Consider the following 20,362-nt stretch of genomic DNA (forward strand, 5'->3'; position numbering starts at 1 on the left):
GAGAATTGTTTGAACCCGGGAGGCAGAGGTTGCAGTGAGTCGAGATAAAGCCATTGCACTCGAACCTGGGGTACAAGAGCGAGACTTCCCTCAAAAAAAATAGTAGTAATTTATCTTCTAACACCTCTGAGAATCTATGATGAGAAAGATGAGGGGACTGAAAAGCTACCTGTGTTATACATCTCTATTACAATATAGAGGTCTAAGGTTGATTCCCCATCCTCAGGCTCTAGAAGGCTCTCCTACTATTGTACTTCTTTCCCCTGGCCATTCATTCCCTGTTATTATTTGTCCTCCCTCCTGACATAATAAGTTCTATCAAGGAGAAGCACTTGGATATTATCCATCTCTGTATTCTACCTTGCATCACAGCACATAGCTGGTACTCAATAATTGTAAAATGGATACCATAGATGGTAACCAGAATAAAATAGTTGATAAGATCTATTGTGATTCATATATCCATACTCAGAAACTAACTGTAATAATAAAAAATTGCAACTACATCAGCAACATATGGTTCCATCTCAGATTATCAGGGAATTAAATGGCACAGAACTGAAAATTTTGAAAGGTGTGGCCACATAAAAAACAATGTGCATGCTGTCTAAAAATAACAACCACTCCCTTTTAAAGAGGAAAGGTCAATTTCAAGCCTCAGATAATTGAAGAAAATTGTCAGAAAAAAAGAAACATTAAGTAAAAAAAAAAGAAAGATGGTTTGATTTCTGGATTAAGATGTTTTAATTAATATACATAATGTATAGTAGTTCATATAATTTATTAATGGCATTTTCTATAGGACACTGTAATTAATTCAGTGACATCAATATTGACCTCATACAGACAAAAGATGAAAGCTGGGTTCTCTCATGTACCGAGTACAAAACATGTGCTAAAAAGTTAACATATACAGTTGTAAGAGATCAACGTTCGGGATGACTCAAGTTTACAGTAGTTGCTTCACACGGTTTTCCAAGACTTGGATGCCACCCAGTGTTGCCGTGTTTGTGCAAATGTCAGCTCTGGACAGCCTGACTACCTCCTTTTGCCAGCCCCACTTTTGCCTGTTTTACTGCTGCCGCTGCTAGATTTGCCAGATGATTTTGAAGAGAAGAGTCTTGTCATGAACTCAGAAACATCAGGCAACTCATGGTTGGAATTCAGCATATTCATTGACTGCTCCATTTCCTGCAAGAAGACAAGGCACAATGATATGTAGGATCCTTCGAGTCTTTTAACTCCTAACACTTCCTATTAAGGAAAAAGTAAAGGAGTAGAACAAGTGAAAGGTACTGGTTCTGAGCAATGATGCAACATCATACTCAATAGTACTTCACCTATATGTCACTAGTAACTATTTTCCATATCTCCTTTATACCACTAGACATTTTAACTCTTAGTAAATGTCCAATAAATGATTGCCTAGGGTTTGATTCTGCTTGTCTTTTTTTTCATTATTATGCTTTAAGTTTTAGGGTACATGTGCACAACATGCAGGTTTGTTACATATGTATGCATGTGCCACGTTGGTGTGCTGCACCCATTAACTCGTCATTTAACATTAGGTACATCTCCTAATGCTATCCTTTCCCCCTCCCCCCACTCCACAACAGGCCCCGTGTGTGATGTTCCCCTTCGTGTGATTCTGCTTGTCTTAATAAAGAACATTTTTTTGATAATGAATATATTTGATCATATTCCTATCATATGTTTTCTGATTAAAGTGCTTTCTTATTGTTCTAATGAGTACATTTTTAAGTTCATGCTTCCTTCAGATGCATATAACCAGAATATTAATTTTTAACCATATATCAAGGTATCAGTAAAGTTTGGAAAATAAGTGCAGTATTTCTAAGAGTTCATTTATAAGCCTCAGTAGTAAATCTATGAATGCTGTATGGCTTGCATGACTTCAATTAGACTCTAAAGCAAGCAACACACTGTTTCAAAGAAGTCATTGGCAAAACAGGATAGGACTTGGCACTTTTGAGTATTTGTCCTACCCCTTAATTGAGCCAACATCTATAAAGTACTGTTTGGTAGTTATATAATGTTAATGTAACATCTGCTTCATTTAAATTTTAAGTGACATTCTAAAAGTGAACTTAAAATTGACTTTAGCCCATTCATACATGAAAAAGATAGCAAATACTATATTATCTATCATTTCTTTCATTTTTTTCTTTCTTTTTTTTTTTTAAGAGATAGTGCTCAGGTGATCCTCCTGCCTCAGCTTCCTGGGCAGCTGGGACTATAGGCAGACACCACAGCACTAGGCTTCCATTTCAAATTGAACACTGTTGGGATATTAGCTTGAGCTTTTCCCACAAAGGTAGAATTTATTCCTGAGTTTTAAAGGAGAAGGTGCTTTTACAAATAAGGCTAGCGAAAGAAATATTATAAACATAAATCAAATATGTTAACATGCCCCAATAATTAAGAAATAAATGTATATGGTAACAGCTCTTGAGTCCCTGCAAACATAGATCAACTCTATTTTTGAATCTGTTCAACTCTGAAGCTCCTTTTTTTTTTTTTTTTTTTTTCAGTTTTTGTGGTTTTATTTAAACACAAATAAAACATGCACGTGAGCCGTTGATTCCTTTTCCTCACTGTGCAGCCTGGCATTGGGACTAGTGACGCTGATGGCCAGCTGGGCTGCTCTTTCCAGATGGCTTTATGGTTCTTGGAGGAAACACTCTGAGTAATCTCAGCACGGTAAGCTCTGTTGCAGATCAGCAGTACTTCCAGCTCCTTGATGTTGTAGATCAGGAACTTCCAGAAGCCACTGGGTAGTAAGTACTTTTGTTTCTTTGCTGCTCCAATAACCAATGTTGGGGATCAAGATCTGGCCCTTGAATCTTCTACGAACACTGTTAACGCCTCTGGGTTTCTGCCAGTTAAGCTTAATTTTGACAAATTGGTCTGACTGGTGCCAGATAAACCTCTTGGTTCTCTTTTTGATGATCTTGGGCTTCACAAAGGATCTAAGGGCAGCCATGATGCCAAGTAGGAGATGGTGCCACCTCTGCAGGCAGTGCCAAGGAAGAGAGCTTCTGAAGCTCTTGAATCAACTTTTTAAGATGCTTACTATGTGCAAAGCACTTTACAAGGAATGAAATTTTTTTTTTTTTTTTTAACGGAGTTTTGCTCTTATTGCCCAGGCTGGAGTGCAATGGCACAATCTCGGCTCATTGTAACCTCTGCCTCCCAGGTTCGAGCGATTCTCCTGTCTCAGCCTCCCAAGTAGCTCGGATTACAGGCATGCGCCACCATGCCTGGCTAATTTTTTTGTATTTAGTAGAGACGGGGTTTCACCATGTTAGTCAGGCTGGTCGCAAACTCCTGACCTCAGGTGATCCACCTGCCTTGGTCTCCCAAACTGCTGGGATTACAGACCTGTGCCACCGTGCCCGGCCGGAATGAACTTTTAATCAAATGTGACTTCTGATGTTTCCTTCTACTGATGCCACAGTTAATTGGCTTCACATATACAAGGAATGCACAGGATGTATTACTTTCAGTCTAATACTGAAGCAAAAATGCAAACATTTACCAATAAAACATTTTGAAATATCAAAAACCTTTGTTTTCCTATGAATCTTTTTCTGCCATTCCTGCTTTGAATATACCCCTTATTACCTTCCACAGAACGTACTCACCTACTACCTTAGCAAACATTTTTATTTACCTTATTTCTTTAAGAAATAAGATAAAATTCTATTAAGAAAAAAGGAAAGAAAAAGTCACAAAATCCCCTGATAGCAAGAAGACTATTTGATAAATCCATTCTATTTTCTACATTTAACTGGACTGAGCCTACTGATGACAGGGATGGCCTATAATTCATTTCTGTATCTCCAGTATCTAGACCCTAGAAATTGATAAATGTTTACTCAGGAATGAATAAAATGTCAACACATCAATATAATAAATAAAATGGGGAACCTTGAAACTCAGAAGATAACTTGTTGATGGTTGAATGGAAAAATGCACGATGGTTTTTTGAAAAAATGAAGAGTTCAAACAGAAGCCAATATTCAAAGAGAAAATGTGGTGACACTAAATTGGAAGCATCCTACTTAGCAAATCCTCTCCCTCTGTAGAACCAGTATGGTTTTGTGGAACAGAATTCAAAGGTCACTCTTCTACTTACCCATCCCCCTTGGTCTATCTGTGCATCTGAACACATAAACTGAGTATGTACTCTGAAGAGAGTTTTGCAAAGTAAAGGCAGATCATAGGAGGAATCATTTTGTAAAATATTTAGATTAAGTATACCAGAAGTATTGTACATTTCAGCTATTTAAAAAGTAAGGCACACAAAGAGGCTAGGATGCAGTAAGATCTTTTAGCTACATAAAGAGATCTAGGCCTTTATGAGGCACAACTAACAATTTATCTAGTCTAATGGAAGCAACTAATTAAAAGCCAGAAACATGATACTGTGTTAATTACAACCTCTAGATTAATTTGGCTTGGGAACTAGAATAAAATTGAGAAAAACCAAGCTACCCAGGTACGATAGGATAGAGCAAACATCACAATATGGTTCAAAAACCCACAGATGGGGCCAGGCATGGTGCCTCAGACCTATAATCCCAGTGCTTTGGGAGGCTGAGGCAGGTGGACAGCTTGAGCCCAGGAGTTTGAGGCTACTCAAACTGATTGTGCCACTGCACTCCAGCTTGAGCAACAGAGGCTCTATCTCTTAAAAAAAAAAAAAAAAAATCCATAGCTGGACCATCATCTTACCCGTCTCATGTCAGGATCACTTGTGTTGACCACTTTAGGCAGAAGCACAAATATCAGTAAAGGAAGAACCATCATCATGACCTGCAGAAAAAAAAAAAAAAAATCCAGAAAATGTTTTTCCCCCACTTTACAGTTAATAGAACAAAAACTGCACTTAACAACCAATGGTGAAATTAAAGATTTAAATGTTGTCTATACAATAACACTAGTAGCAACCACCTCAGTTCTACTGAGCCAGTTCTGACGATAGCAAGCTGCTGTCTGTCTGACTATGGTGGACTATTATAGAATGTAAAAGTTTTCTGTATGTATGTTTGGACTTTATAATAGACACCTCACTTCATAGTTGTGCTACCCACCTATCTTTTTGCAGAGTTTACTGTGTTATTTAACACAAATAGTTTGCAAATGGAACTATCTATTCCCTTTTTTTTTTTTTAATCTATAGTCTGGCAATGGGATTGGTGATCTGATGGCAAGCTAACTGCTTTTTTCAGATGACTGTGGTTCTTGGAAAACTGACCTACTTTAGCAGACCAGTTTTGAAAAATGACCTAGAAGCATCAAGCACTGGAGCACTAGATACACTTCCACAGAATTTCAGAAATGAGAACATGGAAGGTGAATAAGCTCTGGAGTTTCACTGCTGACTTCTTCCATTCAGTCTCCCCCCCGCCTCTTTATCTCTGATAACAGATTCTAGGTACTAATTTATTCCTCCCTAGGGGATATACAGCCTCTGAATATAGATCATGTGTGATCTAAATAGCTATCAGCAAGGAATATGACCAAAACTTAGATAAATTCTTTTATTTTTATTTTTTGAGGCACAGTCTTGCTCTGTTCCCCTGACTAAAGTGTGGTGGTGCAATCTCGGCTCACTGCAACCTCCACCCTCTCTGGTTCAAGCAGTTCTCCTGTCTCAGCCTCCTGAATAGCTGGGATTACAGGTCCCCGCCACCACACCTGGCTAACTTTTTATGTTTTTGGTAGAGACGAGGTTTCACCACGTTGGCCAGGCTGGTCTCGAACTCCTGACCTTGTGATCTGTCCACCTCAGCTTCCCAAAGTGCTGGGATTACAGGCGTGAGCCACCACACCTGGCCTACTTAAATTCTAAGACAGCAATTCAATTTTTTAAAACAGCAAAAGAAAAGGTCGATTTGTTTCTAAAAACTGTTTTCTTGATGATACTCAACAATAATTTATTGTATATTTTAAAATAACAACCAAAGAGTGGAATTGGTATGTTCCTAACATTTACAAAAAACATAAATGCTTAAGGTGAGGGATATCCCAATTACCCTGATGTGATTAATACACATTGTATGCCTATATCAAAACATCACATGTACTTCATAAATGTACATCTATTAGGCACCTATAATAATTAAACATAAAAACAAATTTTTAGAGAATGCATGCTATTAGTGTTTTATTATTATTATCATAACATCGGTTTCATAATGCCAACTACTTAAATTACCATAGAATAACTTTTCTGTTCACTACACATGTTAAAAAAAGAGAAAGAAATCCTTACTTGTGCTATCAATAGGGGCTGGTTAATAAATGATGGCACATTCATCAATGGACTAATAATATGCAGGTAGTATGGCTGGGTGTGGTGGCTCACGCCTGTAATCCCAGCACTTTAGGAGGCCAAGGCGGGCAGATCACTTGAGGTCAGGAGTTCAAGACCAGCCTGGCCAAGATGGAGAAACTCTGTCTCTACTAAAAATACAAAATTAGGTGGGCATGGTGGCACATGCCTGTAAAACCCAGCTACTTAGGAGGCTGAGGCAAGAGAATCGCCTGATCCCGGGAGGCAGAGGTTGTGATGAGCCGAGATCGCGCCATTGCACTCCAGCCTGGCCAACAAGAGCGAAACTCCGTCTAAAAAAAGCCAAAACAAAACAAAAACAAAAAATATGCAGGTAGTATGAAGAATGAGACAGCTCCAGGTATGACTGACTTACTGAGTATTCTTATTCTATTTGAAATGTAAAACATCCTAGAAATACTTATCCAATTTCTATTACACATTTCAATAATCAAATCTACAATGCAATTCTCATTATATTCTCTTTATTAAGTATTCCCAAAGCCACTATTCTTCTGAAATCTGCAAATTATTCACAATTACCCTTTCATCCACCAATCTGACCTCAGCTTTCTATCTCACAGATGTTTGAAGTTTCCACTGCCTAGAAGCAAATTAGGTATTAGTAAAGTGCTTTATTTTAGCCTGATACATACCATTGGGTTCATCAGAAAGTCTGTCCAGCCCCACGATTCCCTTTTAATAAAGTAAGAAGGTGGACCTGAAGATTTCATTTGGAGAGGATAGGGCAGTCTGACAACCTCTGATGTTTTGATGTAATTCACATATCTTGCTCTGATAAAGCAACATGGGGAAAGCAACAGTAATTCCATTAAAAACATTACTGGTTAAAAGAACTGCTTATATTATATTAGCAATGTCTCATACACACCTTCAGCTTTTTCCAAAATGCTTTAAAATCTAAACTTTTGATCTTGAAAATCTGACCAAAATAGCTTTATCTACATGTCTAAAATATGCAGCAAAACACAGAAAAAAACGCTAGACTTGGAATCTTCTAGCTGCAGCTCTGTCATTACCTAGACCAGTGGGATTAAATCAGTTCCCTAACTTCTATTCATGTCAAAAGTTATTTTAGAATCCTTCTGGTGCTAAAGTCATTTGATTATATTTAGTAATGAATTTACTTCATTATACCATACAAAAACACTGGATTTTATTTTTTTGATGGTCTAAGAAATGCATTATTGGATGTAACCAATTTTTAAGGCTATATTGCCAGAAAATTTTATAATGCAAGAAAGCACTGCAACAGTGCTATAGGTAACACTACATTTTTTCACCAAAGATGCATTAATTTTAATCAAAATTCTCATCCATGTTTACATATGATCCATTTTACTTTTTGAAAACTGCCTCTCCTATTTCACTGTCATTGCTGTGTTGGGAAATTTTTTTTCTGATCTATCTCCCACTTCATTAAACTTCTGCTCAGTTTCTTAATGCATCCATTTAGTTGTAAATTTCAATGCCTATATTCATTGTAGAGGTTCTATTCTATTCTTTTTTCAAATGTCTATAGCCTATTTTGGTATATCATTTCTATGGCAGTCTTTTATTTCCTTAAGTACTTTAAATATATATTAAATTATTTTACAATCTATATCTAATAATTCTACTATTTAAAGTTCTTAGAGGTCTGATTTATTTGCTGACTCAATGTAGACTGTTTTCTTGGGTTCTTTGTAAGTCTAGTAGACTTTATTTACCTTTATTTAAATAAAGAGATACAAAGGGTATCTCCTTCCAGAGAGATTATGCGTTTGTTACTGCCAGGAATTTGAGAATTATAAACAAACTATTTTGTTCATTGCTTAGCTTGGAAGTTCCTGGATTATGCAGAAAGTAATAAATTCATACCCCAAATTGTAATGAGTATAGGAGCATAACTATCAGTTTTCAGGGGAGACTTTTTCCCCCAAAGGCCAGCATCAGACTTTTCCCTCTGAAAATCCAGGGCCTTCTGCATTTTAGTACCAAAGGTCAAAGGGAGGACCAAATTTTAGATCTAATTCTGACTCCAAGCAAGCCCATGGCTTGCCTCCTCCCTGCACAATGCTAATTAAATCTAAGCCTTTTGGGTTAGAGAATATTAAAATCTCCAGGTGGGGAAGTGGTTTATAGGTTATCCCGAGGGATTTCCTTTGTTTGGGGAGAGCTATGCATTTATTAATATAAGAAAATATTTGTCATATTTTTATCCAGCATTTCTCTGCCAAAATGTCAGAAATGAAAATCCCACATATATTCAAAACTAATTTATCATGCATGCTACATGCTTATAAAATATTGGTCAAGGCTGGGCACAGTGGCTAATGCCTGTAATCTCAGCACTTTGGGAGGCCAAGGTGGGTGGATCATTTGAGGTCAGGAGTTTGAGACCAGCCTGGCCAACATGGTGAATCCTGTCTCCACTAAAAATACAAAAATTAGCCAGGCATGGTGGCACGTGCCTGTAATCCCAGCTACTTGGGAGGCTGAGGCAGGAGAATCACTTGAACTCAGGAAGTGGAGATTGTAGTGAGCTGAGGGTGCGCCACTGCACTCCAGCCTGGGTGACCGAGTAAGAGTCCATCACACACACACACACAAAAAAGAATTAGGATCTTATATGAATCCCACTTTGTTCTCTACTCTGTCCCACCCCCAATTATTATTATTATTATTATTATTATTATTATTATTATTATTCTTTTTTTGAGACAGAGTCTCGCTCTGTCACCCAGGCTGGAGTGCAGTGGCGCAATCTCGGCTCACTGCAAGCTCCGCCTCCCGGGTTCACGCCATTCTCCTGCCTCAGCCTCTCAGAGTAGCTGGGACTACAGGCACCTGCCACCACACCTGGCTAATTTTTTGCATTTTTTGTAGAGACGGGGTTTCACCGTGGCCTCGATCTCCTGACCTCGTGATTCGCCCGCCTTGGCCTCCCAAAGTGCTGGGATTACAAGCGTGAGCCACCGCGCCTGGCCAGTTATTTTTTATTTTTATTTTTTTGAGACGAAATATCGCTCTGTAGCCCAGGCTGGAGTGTAGTGGCGCAATCTCAGCTCACTGCAACCTCCGCCTCCCGGGTTCAAGTGATTCTCCTGCCTCAGCCTCCTGAGTAGCTGGAATTACAGGCGCACGCCACCACGCCCAGCTGATTTTTGTATTTTTAGTAGAGATGGGGTTTCATCATGTTGGTCAGGCTGGTCTCAAACTCCTGACTTCGTGATCTGCCCGCCTCAGCCTCCCAAAGTGCTGGGATTACAGGTGTGAGCCACCGTGCCCGGCCCCCATCCCTAATTATTAAAATAATTTTTAAATGATTTTTTCTTTTTTTTAATTTAACCTATGCTTCAGACATCCAATCATCAGGAATGTATCTGAGAACATGCATCCCACTGCTACAACCAGTTCGTAAGTGCTAAAGCAGGAAGTACTCTTTACCCAAGGTAAAAAGGCAACGAAAACTTTATACAGTTGCTCGTCGATTTACATTCTGATAAGCCCATTATAGGTTGAAAAATACTGTAAGTCAAAAATGCATTTAATACAGCTAACCCACAGAACAACACAGCCTAGCTTAGCCTGCCTTAAAAGTGCTCAGAATACTTACATTAGCCGACAGGTGGCAAAATCACCTAACACAAAGCCCATTTTATAATAAGAAACTTATTTAATTCATGTAACTTACTAAATTCTGTACTAAGCATAAAAAAAAGAATGGTGGTTATGGGTACTTAAAGTATGGTTTCTACTGTGTATTGCTTTCGCACCATGGTAAAGTCAAAAAATTCTAAGTTGAGGGCCGGGCACGGTGGCTCACACCTGTAATCCTAGTACTTTGGGAGGCCAAAGCAGGCGGATCACGATGTCAAGAGATCGAAACCATCCTGGCCAACATGGTGAGACCCTGCCTCTATTAAAAATACAAAATTAGTTGGGCATGGTGGCACGCGCCTGTAGTCCCAGCTACTCAGGAGGCTGAGGCAGGAGAATCACTTGAACCCAGGAGGCGGAGGTTGCAGCGAGCCGAGATCACGCCACTGCACTCCAGCCTGGTGACAGAGCGAGACTCTGTCCCAAATTAAAAAAAAAAAAAAATTATAAGTTGAATCATTGTAAGCTGGGGACCGTCTATATTTAAAACAATATTCCTATTTGCTGAAACTACTTTATTCAGAATTTAACCAGAGTAAAATGGATTAAAAAAAAAACAAGTATTCCCTTTTGTGTAACAGCTCTCATTCCCTCCAATATTGTGTTTTCAATATAAATAAAATGTTTAAAGCAGTATATATAACATATACTGTGATCCACATACCCCCCCATTTCCAAGCTTACAATTCTAAAATATACAAAAAGTCATGAATAAGCCCTTTAAGGCACAGATTTAATATAAAAGAACTTTATATATACACATATATGTATACATACATACACACACACACACACACACGTATATGTACATATATATATATATATATATATATATTTTTTTTTTTTTTTTTTTTTTTTTTTTTGAGACAGGATCTCGCTTTGTTGCCCAGGCTGGAGTGCAGTGGTACAGTCATGGCTCACTGCTGCAGCCTCAACTTCCCGGGCTTAAGTGATTCTCCTACCTCAGCCTACTAAGTAGCTGGGATCACAAGCATGTGCCACCATGTCCAGCTAAGTTTTTAACCTTTTTTTTTTTGGTAGAGACAGGGTCTTCACTATGCTGCCCAGGCTAGTCTCAAAGTCCTGGGTTCAAGTGATATAACTGCCTCAGCCTCCCACAGTGCTGGGATTACAGGCATGAGCCACCACACCTGGCCTATATATACATTTTTTTAAATCCTCATGTTTCCAAAAAGACACGAGAAAGTCAATACTTTAAAAAATTCATCTACTTTGAAACAATCTATTCCATCAAAAAAAATGTATAAACAGATATGCAAGGTGCTACCTTCTAAGTGAAGCTTTGCCCTTACGCTAAATAGCCAAAAGCAAGAAATGTCATCAGAATTTGGACAAAAATATATTCAAAGACAATAACTTAACTTCAAAAATAAGGAAGAAGCTGGACACGGTGTATGCCTGTAATCCCAGCTACTCAGGAGGCTGAGGTGGGAAGATTGCTAAAGGTCAATTTGAGGCTGTAGCGGGCTATGCTTGCACCTGAGAAAAACCACTACACTCCAGCCTAGGCAACATAGCAAGACTTTGTCTCTCTACAAAGTAGGGTGGAAAAGTAATTTGTTTTTAAGAATATATTTATTAGTGGCATTAGAGTATTACTTTCCTGATAATATCAAGAATATTCTCTTGGACAGGCGCAGTGGCTCACATCTGTAATCCCAGCACTTTGGGAGGCCAAAGTGGGCAGATCACTTGAGGTCAGGAGTTTGAGACCAGCCTGGCCAACATGGCGAAACCCTGTCTCTACTAAAAATAAAAAAATCAGGCCAGGTGCAGTGGCTCACGCCTGTAATCCCAGGACTTTGGGAGGTGGGCAAATCACGAGGTCAGGAGTTCGAGACCAGCCTGGCCAATATGGTGAAATCTCATCTCTACTAAAAATACAAAAATTAGCCGGGCGTGGTGGTAGGTGCCTGTAGTCCCAGCTACTTAGGAGGCTGAGGCAGAAGAATCGCTTGAACCCAGGAGGCGGAGGTTGCAGTGAGCCGAAATCACGCCACTGCATTCCAGCCTGGGTGACAGAGCGAGACTCCATCTCAAAAAAAAAAAAAAATAAATAAATCAGACAGGCATGGTGGCGTGCAGCTGTAATCCCAACTACTTGGGAGGCTGAGATACGAGAATCCCTTGAACCTGGGAGGCAGAGGTTGCAATGAACCAAGATTGCACCACTGTACTCTAGCTTGGGCAACAGAGCAAGATTTTGTCTCAAAAAAAAAAAAAAAAAAGAATATTCTCTTGATAACTGTCTCTGTTTAGTATACATGCTAAGAGAAAGAAATCACTATATGTCTATCAATAGGAGCCGGTTATATAAATGATGGCAAATCCATCAATGGACTAACATGCAGCTAAGATAAAGGATGGGACAACTCCATATGTGACTCATTCTATTTGAATTATGGCATATTTACATATTACATTTTTAAAACTTGCAATGTCAAAGAAAGCAAAGAAAGAAGAAACAAATTTTAGGAGTAAACACTAACTCAAATGTAAATACTATGGTACTAACTGAACATGTGTCAGCTCAATTTTGAGTCTCTACAAGTCAGTCTAAATATGCTGGGCAGACACCAAAAAGATCAGTAGTAAAATTATTTATTAGTCCTCCACCTCCAGAAATTGTTTTTGCCTTTGCATGACCTGTGCTTTATTACTGCAACATAGAGTCATATTTCATAGCTTAAAGAAGAGACATTACCACTTAAAAGTTGCTTCATATATTTCCTGGTCAGATTTGACCACAGAGGATGCTATTGTCATGAGACAACAAAATAAATAAATAAATGTGTTCTATTATAATGGGAAGCTGACTCTGAAGACTATAGATATCTACATGAATGTTTCAACTTCAAATAAGTTTTGCTATTCAACACTCACAGTCTAAATTAAACTATAGTTCTTTTCACCTCAATTGTTTTCCCTAGAAATACTACATTTCCATTGAACATAAAAGATTCCATAAAGAAAGGACCACAGAAATTTCTAGATCAATGAAGTATCAAATAGGTAATAAGAGGTATTATCAAAATATCCCAGTGAAAAACAGGTGATGAATAGTATTTCTAATTTAGAAAAGTTAAATTATTCCCAACTTATTAATCATATTTCAATTATAACTTTCATAGCGCTTTAGCTCCTATAGTAAGTAATCTTACCTTTTCTTTATGTAATCATATTAGGAGCTTTAAAATAAATTTTAAGCCAGAGCAAGAAGCTCAACTTTACAATTTTTTCAATGTTCAGATTAAATAAACATGAGGATATTTTAAGTGTTTTAAGGAATAGCTGTAGTTTAAATAAAAAGAATTTTCCATCTAAACTATTAATTCTAAAAGGAATATATACTAAGGTATTCAGTAACCTAGCTTACGGCAAAAATTAAATCAAGTGCCCTCACCTCATTTTTCCTTTCGAAGTGATATCCACTCGAACGGGATCAAATCTGTAAGCTGGAGATACAACTTCCACTACATAAGATCCAGAAGGTATATCATGAACCACAAAACTCCCATCTGTCCTGGAAAAATGAAAATCATGTTTAGCTACTACTGATCAACAGCTTAGTCTTTTCTTATTTGCTAATTCCCAAATCAACTCTCCCGAAAAATGGCATTAAAAGCAACTGGCAAACAAACAAACAAAACTTTGGCGAAAATTGTCCTATGCTTCAGTTTCTTTTCTTTTTTCTTTTGAGACGGAGTCATCTGGCTGCGACGCTCAGAGTGGAGTGCAATGGCAGGATCTCAGCTCACTGCAACTTTCGCCTCCTGGGTTCGAGCGATTCTCCTGCCTCAGCCTCCGGAGTAGCTGGGATTACAGGCATGCCCCATCATGCCCGGCTAATTTTTGTATTTTTAGTAGAGACGGGGTTTCACCATGTTGGCCAGGCTGGTCTCAAACTCCTGACCTCAGGTGATCCACCCGCCTCAGCCTCCCAAAGTGCTGGGATTACAGGCATGAGCCACTGTGCCCGGCCTTCAGTTTCTATAATTACACTGAATAGGTTCTGAAAATACCCAAGACCACTCCAGAGTAGCAGAGAAGCCTGATAGAGTAATTATTTTCCTTCTATGGGTAGAGATGACAGGTGACAGAAACACAATTCCCATTCTAAAGCCATGTCTTCATTGAATATACATTATTATTACAATATTAGGATTCCAATTTTGCCAGTCACCCCCAACAATTTCTTACTATTAAAAATGGCAGGCCGCGCGTGGTGGCTCCCACCTGTAATCCCAGCACTTTGGGAGGCCGAAGCGGACGGATCACCTGAGGTTGGGAGTTAGAGACTAGCCTGACCAACATGGAGAAACCCCGTCTCTACCAAAAATACAAAATTAGCCAGGCGAGGTGGCGCATGCCTGTAATCCCAGCTACTTAGGAGACTGAGATAGGAGAATTGCTTTAACCCGGGAGGCAGAGGTTGCAGTGAGCCGTCCAGCCTGGGCAACCAGAGCAAAAACTCCGTCTCCAAAAAAAAAAAAGGCATTTTGTTCTAGTTTTAATCTGCAATTTTTGGTTTTCTAGTTTTGTTTGTTTGTTTCCGTTGCCCAGGCTGGAGTGCAGTGGCCTGATCTCGGCTCACTGCAAGCTCCGCCTCCCGGGTTCACGCCATTCTCCTTCCTCAGCCTCCGGAGTAGCTGGGACTACAGGCGCCCCCCACCACGCCTGGCTAATTTTTTGTTTTAGTAGAGACGGGGTTTCACCATGTTAGCCAGGATGGTCTCGATCTCTTGGCCTCGTGATCCGCCCGCCTCGGCCTCCCAAAGTGCTGGGATTACAGGCGTGAGCCCCTGCGCCCGGCCGGTTTTCTGTTCTTTTTAACAAATAATAAAAGGTATTTAAGTACCATTTGTTCTATTTGCTATAAATAATTCCCATTTACTTTGGTTACTAGAAGTTTAAAATGTTTATGTGGTTAAAAACATCCATCTTTTCCTTACTGATTTCTTCTAAACTTCCTAGACTTAGAAAACCATCCTATCAAGAGCTAATAATTTCATTTCACAGATCAAAATTAATTTGTTTGAAAAATGAGAAACTACTATTCTGAGGGGGAAAAAAGTTTATGTTTCAGGAAAACAAATGGTTCTAAAACGACCAACTGTATCAGAGAATTCCCAATATCGTAATAATATATTAAAATAATGCTTCTTAAATCCTCATAGGCTCTTTCATAGTTAAAGGAATAACTGATACTGATGATATCCACAACAGTTACTAAAAAGCAAGATGACAAGACCATCCTGACTAAGACGGTAAAACCGTCTCTACTAAAAATACAAAAATTAGCCGGGTGTGGTGGCACGTGCCTGTATCCCAGCTACTCGGGAGGCTGGGACAGGAGAATCACTTGAACCTGGGAGGCGGAAGTTGCAATGAGCCAAGATTGTGCCATTGCACTCCAGTCTGAGTGACAGAGAGAGACTCTGTCTCAAAAAAAAAAAAGTTAAGATGAAAAAGTGTTACTCCAAAGCACACACTAAACTAAACCAGAATTGAAATGGAAACAAGTTAACTTATGCCTGGGCTGGATATGTTCCACTTGCCCTCTAGATCCACTCTCTACCTTTCTCCTCTTTGCAGACTAGAAGAAGGAAAGAAAATGAGCTTAGTGTATTCCCCCGCCCCTCTCTCACTGACAGGCCACTTCTGACTGGCTGTGTCAAGGGACTGGTTTGTGTCTTTCAATGCAGGCTTTTCTTCCCTTCAAGGTTCCAGTAACCTCTACTCTCCTCTTCCTTCAGGATTAGAGGTGGTGATAATAACCTTGAGGTTGTAAGCTCCAGGGTACTGCACAATCTGGCTGTTTCCCAACACCATGACTACACTGTTTGATCCCTTCATTAAATTATCCTTGAATTACTCTAATTTGAATGCATCTTCTACTTCTTAATGGGACCCTGACTGAACCAATTTCTTTCTTTCTTTTTTTTTTTTTTGAGACAGAGTCTTGCTCTGTCACCCAGGATGGAGTGCAGTGGGGTGATCTCTGCTCACTGCAACCTCTGCCTCCTGGGTTTTTTTTTTTTTTTTTTTTTTTTTTTAAGACGGAGTCTCGCTCTGTCGCCCAGGCTGGAGTGCAGTGGCACAATCTCGGCTCACTGCAAGCTCCGCCTCCTGGGTTCAAGCCATTCTCCTGCCTCAGCCTCTCCGAGTAGCTGGGACTACAGGCGCCCGCCACCACGCCCGGCTAATTTTTTGTATTTTTAGTAGAGACGGGGTTTCACCGTGGTCTCGATCTCCTGACCTCGTGATCCGCCCGCCTCGGCCTCCCAAAGTGCTGGGATTACAAGCGTGAGCCACTGCGCCTGGCCTTGCCTCCTGGGTTTAAGTGATTCTCCTGCCTCAGCCTCCCTAGTAGCTGGGATTACAGACTACCGCCAGTACGCCTGGCTGATTTTTGTTTGTATTTTTAGTAGAGACGGGGTTTTTCCATGTTGGCCAGGCTGGTCTCCAACTCCTGACCTCTGGTGATCTGCCTGCCTCGGCCTCCCAAAGTGCTAGGATTACAGGTGTGAGCCACCATACCCAGCCCTGACTGAACCAATTTCAAAACATTTTTTCAGATCCAGAAAAAAACAAACTGATGACAGTGGAACACAAATAATATCAGAAATAATTAAAGAAAAAGCAAATATATTGGCCGGGCGCGGTGGCTCACGCCTGTAATTCAGCACTTTGGGAGGCCGAGGCAGGCGGATCACGAGGTCAAGGAGATCGAGACCATCCTGGCTAACACGGTGAAACCCCGTCTCTACTAAAAAAATACAAAAAATTAGCCGGGCACGGTGGCGGGCGCCTGTAGTCCCAGCTACTCGGGAGGCTGAGGCAGGAAAACGGCGTGAACCTGGGAGGCGGAGCTTGCAGTGAGCCAAGATAGCGCCACTGCACTCCGGCCTGGGCAAAAGAGCGAGATTCTGTCTCAAAAAAAGAAAAATAAAATATATTTATCATCCTAAGGTAAATATTTTACTTAAGAAAAATAACAAAGTTTGCAATACAAAATTTAAAATTTGTCCTTAAAAACGTACTCTACAAAATGTAGGCCTTATTGGATCCTGATTTGAAAGAACAATTATATAAAAACATTTTTGAGATAACTGAGGAAACATAAAAATGGGACTGTTAGATGATATTAAGGCATGATTATTTTGTTGAATCAATAATGGTAATGTGGTTTTTGTTTAAGTCCTTATTTTTTGGAGATACATAATAATGCTTTTACAAGTAAAATCCTATTATTCTTAGAACCATTTAAAAATATTTCAGAAAAAAATTAATGAGGTACACAAAAGACACGAAACAAAACAGTAGAATGCCATTCTATTTATGCATGCTTGAAAATTTCTATAATAAAAAGTGCAAAAAAGTATAGAATATTACTATGTAAACAAACAAACACACCTGAAAACCACCTGTCCAAAAACAGAGGACTGGTTAAATAAATTATGGCTTATATACAATGTGACGATAGCAAGAAATGGCATGAGGAGTCTTCAGGCCCAATTCCCTTTATCTCCATTAACCAAGTCCTAAGCCACCTCCAATAAGCACAAATGTAAGTCAAAACTGTGTGCTAGTCATGCAAAACAGCTACAATACAAATTACCTACCCCTTTCCCAATAAGATTATCACCATAAACTCCTCATATTAATTCTCCATCAACCTTTCTTTTCTTCCTGAGAGACAGGGTTTTGCTCTGTAGTCCAGGCTGGAATGCAATGGCATGATCACAGCTCACTACAGCCTCGACCGCCTCGGCTCAAGCGATCCTCCCACCTCAGCCTCCTGAGTAGCTTGGACTACAGGTGCACACCACCACTCCTGGCTAATTATTTATTTTTTGTAGAGATGGGGTCCCGCTATGTTGCCCCAGCTGGTCTGAAACTCCTGGGCTCAAGCGATCCTTCCACCTCAGCCTCCCAAAGTGCTAAGATTACAAGTATAAGCCACCGCGCCTGGAAATTCTCCATCAACCTTTCTACATACAAATGAAAGAACATGAAATGGTATCAAAAGCTGTTCAAAAATATTAAGTGAAAAAGGCAGGATATAAACTACTACATGTTGTATTTTACTAGTAAAAACCTAAGTCATATGATTCCAAAAGAAGGTGGAAAAATGGCAGGCGCCGTGGCTCACGCCTATAATCCCAAAAACGTGACAGGCTGAGGCAGAAATATCACTTGAGGCCAGGAGTTTGAGACCACACTGGGCAACATAGCAAGACCCTGTCTCTACAAAAAATAAAAAAATTAGCTGGACATGGTGGTGTCCGCCTGTAGTCCTATCTACTCAGGAGGCTGAGACAGGAGGATCACTTGAGTACAGAAGTTCAAAGCTGCCATGAACTATGATCTCGCCACTGCACTCCAGGCTGAGTAACAGAACAAGAACTTGTCTCAAAAAAAAAAAAAAAAAGATACAATGAAACATTAAGGGTTGTTTTCCTACTTTGTTTCTAATATACTATTTTTAAACAGAAATTAAATGCTTTTTAAAAGAACTGTATACAGAAGAGTGGCCAAATGGTCAATTAAGGCTCATTCCTAAAGCTTAGTGAGAACTTTATATTAAAACATCATTAATTAGGGTAAACTCTAAAGAATGCCCTAATGCCAGATTCTTAATGACAGATGGCAGTAAAATACTGGTTGTAAATTTGTCACTATTTATTAATCTGAGGTTGGAATTACCACTCAAGGGCACTTAGATGATCTGAACAAATATGTAAATCAGATTTGGATTTAAATGTCCACATTTAAGTTGTCTGATTTTCAGATACCATCTGCTGGTGTATGAACCCACCAAAGGAAACACTTCCTAATTATTTTCTTTCAGTTTACAGTTTCACCTTCCAAGTAAGGGTGGAAAGATTTAAAACAACATACGTGTGCCTAGACATTTCAAAAGCAGGCTGCTGCAAAACTAGTGCTAACAAATTCATCCTGTCTTTTAATATAGACAGAAAACCCACTTCCACTAACAGCACGAAAGGACAGAAGCAAGAAAGCAATGTAGAGAAATCCTAGTCTCACATAAATGACAAGTGTGATATAGCAAATCCCTCGATGAATTCAAGTGTAAAAAAGAAGAACAATCCCACCTCCAAGCCAAAAAAAAAAGTGCTTTGATTAGGGATTTCAGGGCCTATTAATTTTAGAAGCAGTAACCTTGGCCTCCCAGTCTATGTCGTCACTAGAAGCCCTTTGGGTTTTGAGAATTCCCACTTGTGTCGCATCTTTCTACATAGTAACAAGCTACCAAAAGACTGAAGTGAATGCAAAAAACGACTAGGTTCTAGGGAAACCAGATGAGATATAAAAGAATCCAACAAGAGACTAATAAGGGTCCACCTGTCCCCAGGGCCCAGGAATGATCGTCCCCACATGGGGCCAAAATAAGGTTGAAAATAATTGACTCCATGCTCTGACCATGGCAGGCAGTGAGCGCCTGCCATGCTCATTCCAGAGGTACAGGACCAGGAAAGGGAAAGCATCCGACTGCCTCCCAAGGTCTCCCGGCATAGACCGTTAGTGGCACCCTACCCGTCAGTCTGAGACAGCGACGTTGTTCCGTCCTGACACTTAACTCTCCTGGTGGGGTCCCTGTCCGGCCTCCACCCCAGCCTTTTTCCCGCTGCCCTCAGGATGCTCACTTAAGGAAACCGACGTGCTCTTCTCCGTCTACGAGCACTCGGGCCGCCGAGATCCAGTCCTGAGGCTTCACCCCTGGAACAACTGCACGCCCCTCAATCTTGAAGCGATCTCCCATGCCGACCCCACTCCCTCCCGATCCCTCAGCAGCAGCCCCGGGAACCTCCGGGCTCTGGACATTCCCTGATAGCAGCAGCAGCAGGATGGGAAAGGAGCCCCACAGAGCGGCCGCCATGACAGCAGCTCTGCACTCAGACAGGCAGCCCCGGAAGCCCTCCCAGTCTCCCGGCCGCCACCGCGCCGCTGGCGGCTTGATGTTGTCATCATTGGGCGCCCGTTTCTGTCATAAGCTGTGGGATCCAACCAGAGGGAAGAGATCATGGCCCATCGACTAGCGAGGCGGAAGTAAGGCGGAAGTACTGCCCTTAACTCCGCGCACTCCAGGGAACTGGTTAAGTAAACTGTGGTACATCCAAATTATGCATACTGTGCAGTTGCAAAGAAGAATGAGAAAGACCTCTGGACTCTTGTAGAAGAACTCGGATATATTGTATGTATTTTTTAAAAGGAAGAAGGAATGGCATCGTATGTGTGGTATGCTATTTTTTGTGTTGAGAGAGAAGAGTAGAATAAGAATATACATGTGCA

General features: G+C 40.2%; 1 protein-coding gene across 1 annotated transcript; it reads right to left on the reverse strand.

The window, feature by feature from the left end:
- Window positions 1-725: 725 nt before the first annotated feature.
- EMC7 (ER membrane protein complex subunit 7) lies at window positions 726-20,028 on the reverse strand. Its single transcript, XM_055278594.2, has 5 exons — window positions 19,717-20,028; window positions 13,449-13,568; window positions 7,018-7,156; window positions 4,759-4,839; window positions 726-1,191 (listed from the first exon to the last, which is right to left on the reverse strand). The coding sequence occupies exons 1-5, from the start codon at window positions 19,947-19,949 to the stop codon at window positions 1,039-1,041; spliced, it is 726 nt and encodes a 241-aa protein (XP_055134569.1). The 5' UTR covers window positions 19,950-20,028; the 3' UTR covers window positions 726-1,038.
- Window positions 20,029-20,362: the final 334 nt, after the last annotated feature.

The sequence above is a fragment of the Symphalangus syndactylus genome, chromosome 5 (assembly GCF_028878055.3).
Source record: "Symphalangus syndactylus isolate Jambi chromosome 5, NHGRI_mSymSyn1-v2.1_pri, whole genome shotgun sequence".
NCBI classification, from domain to species: domain Eukaryota; kingdom Metazoa; phylum Chordata; class Mammalia; order Primates; family Hylobatidae; genus Symphalangus; species Symphalangus syndactylus.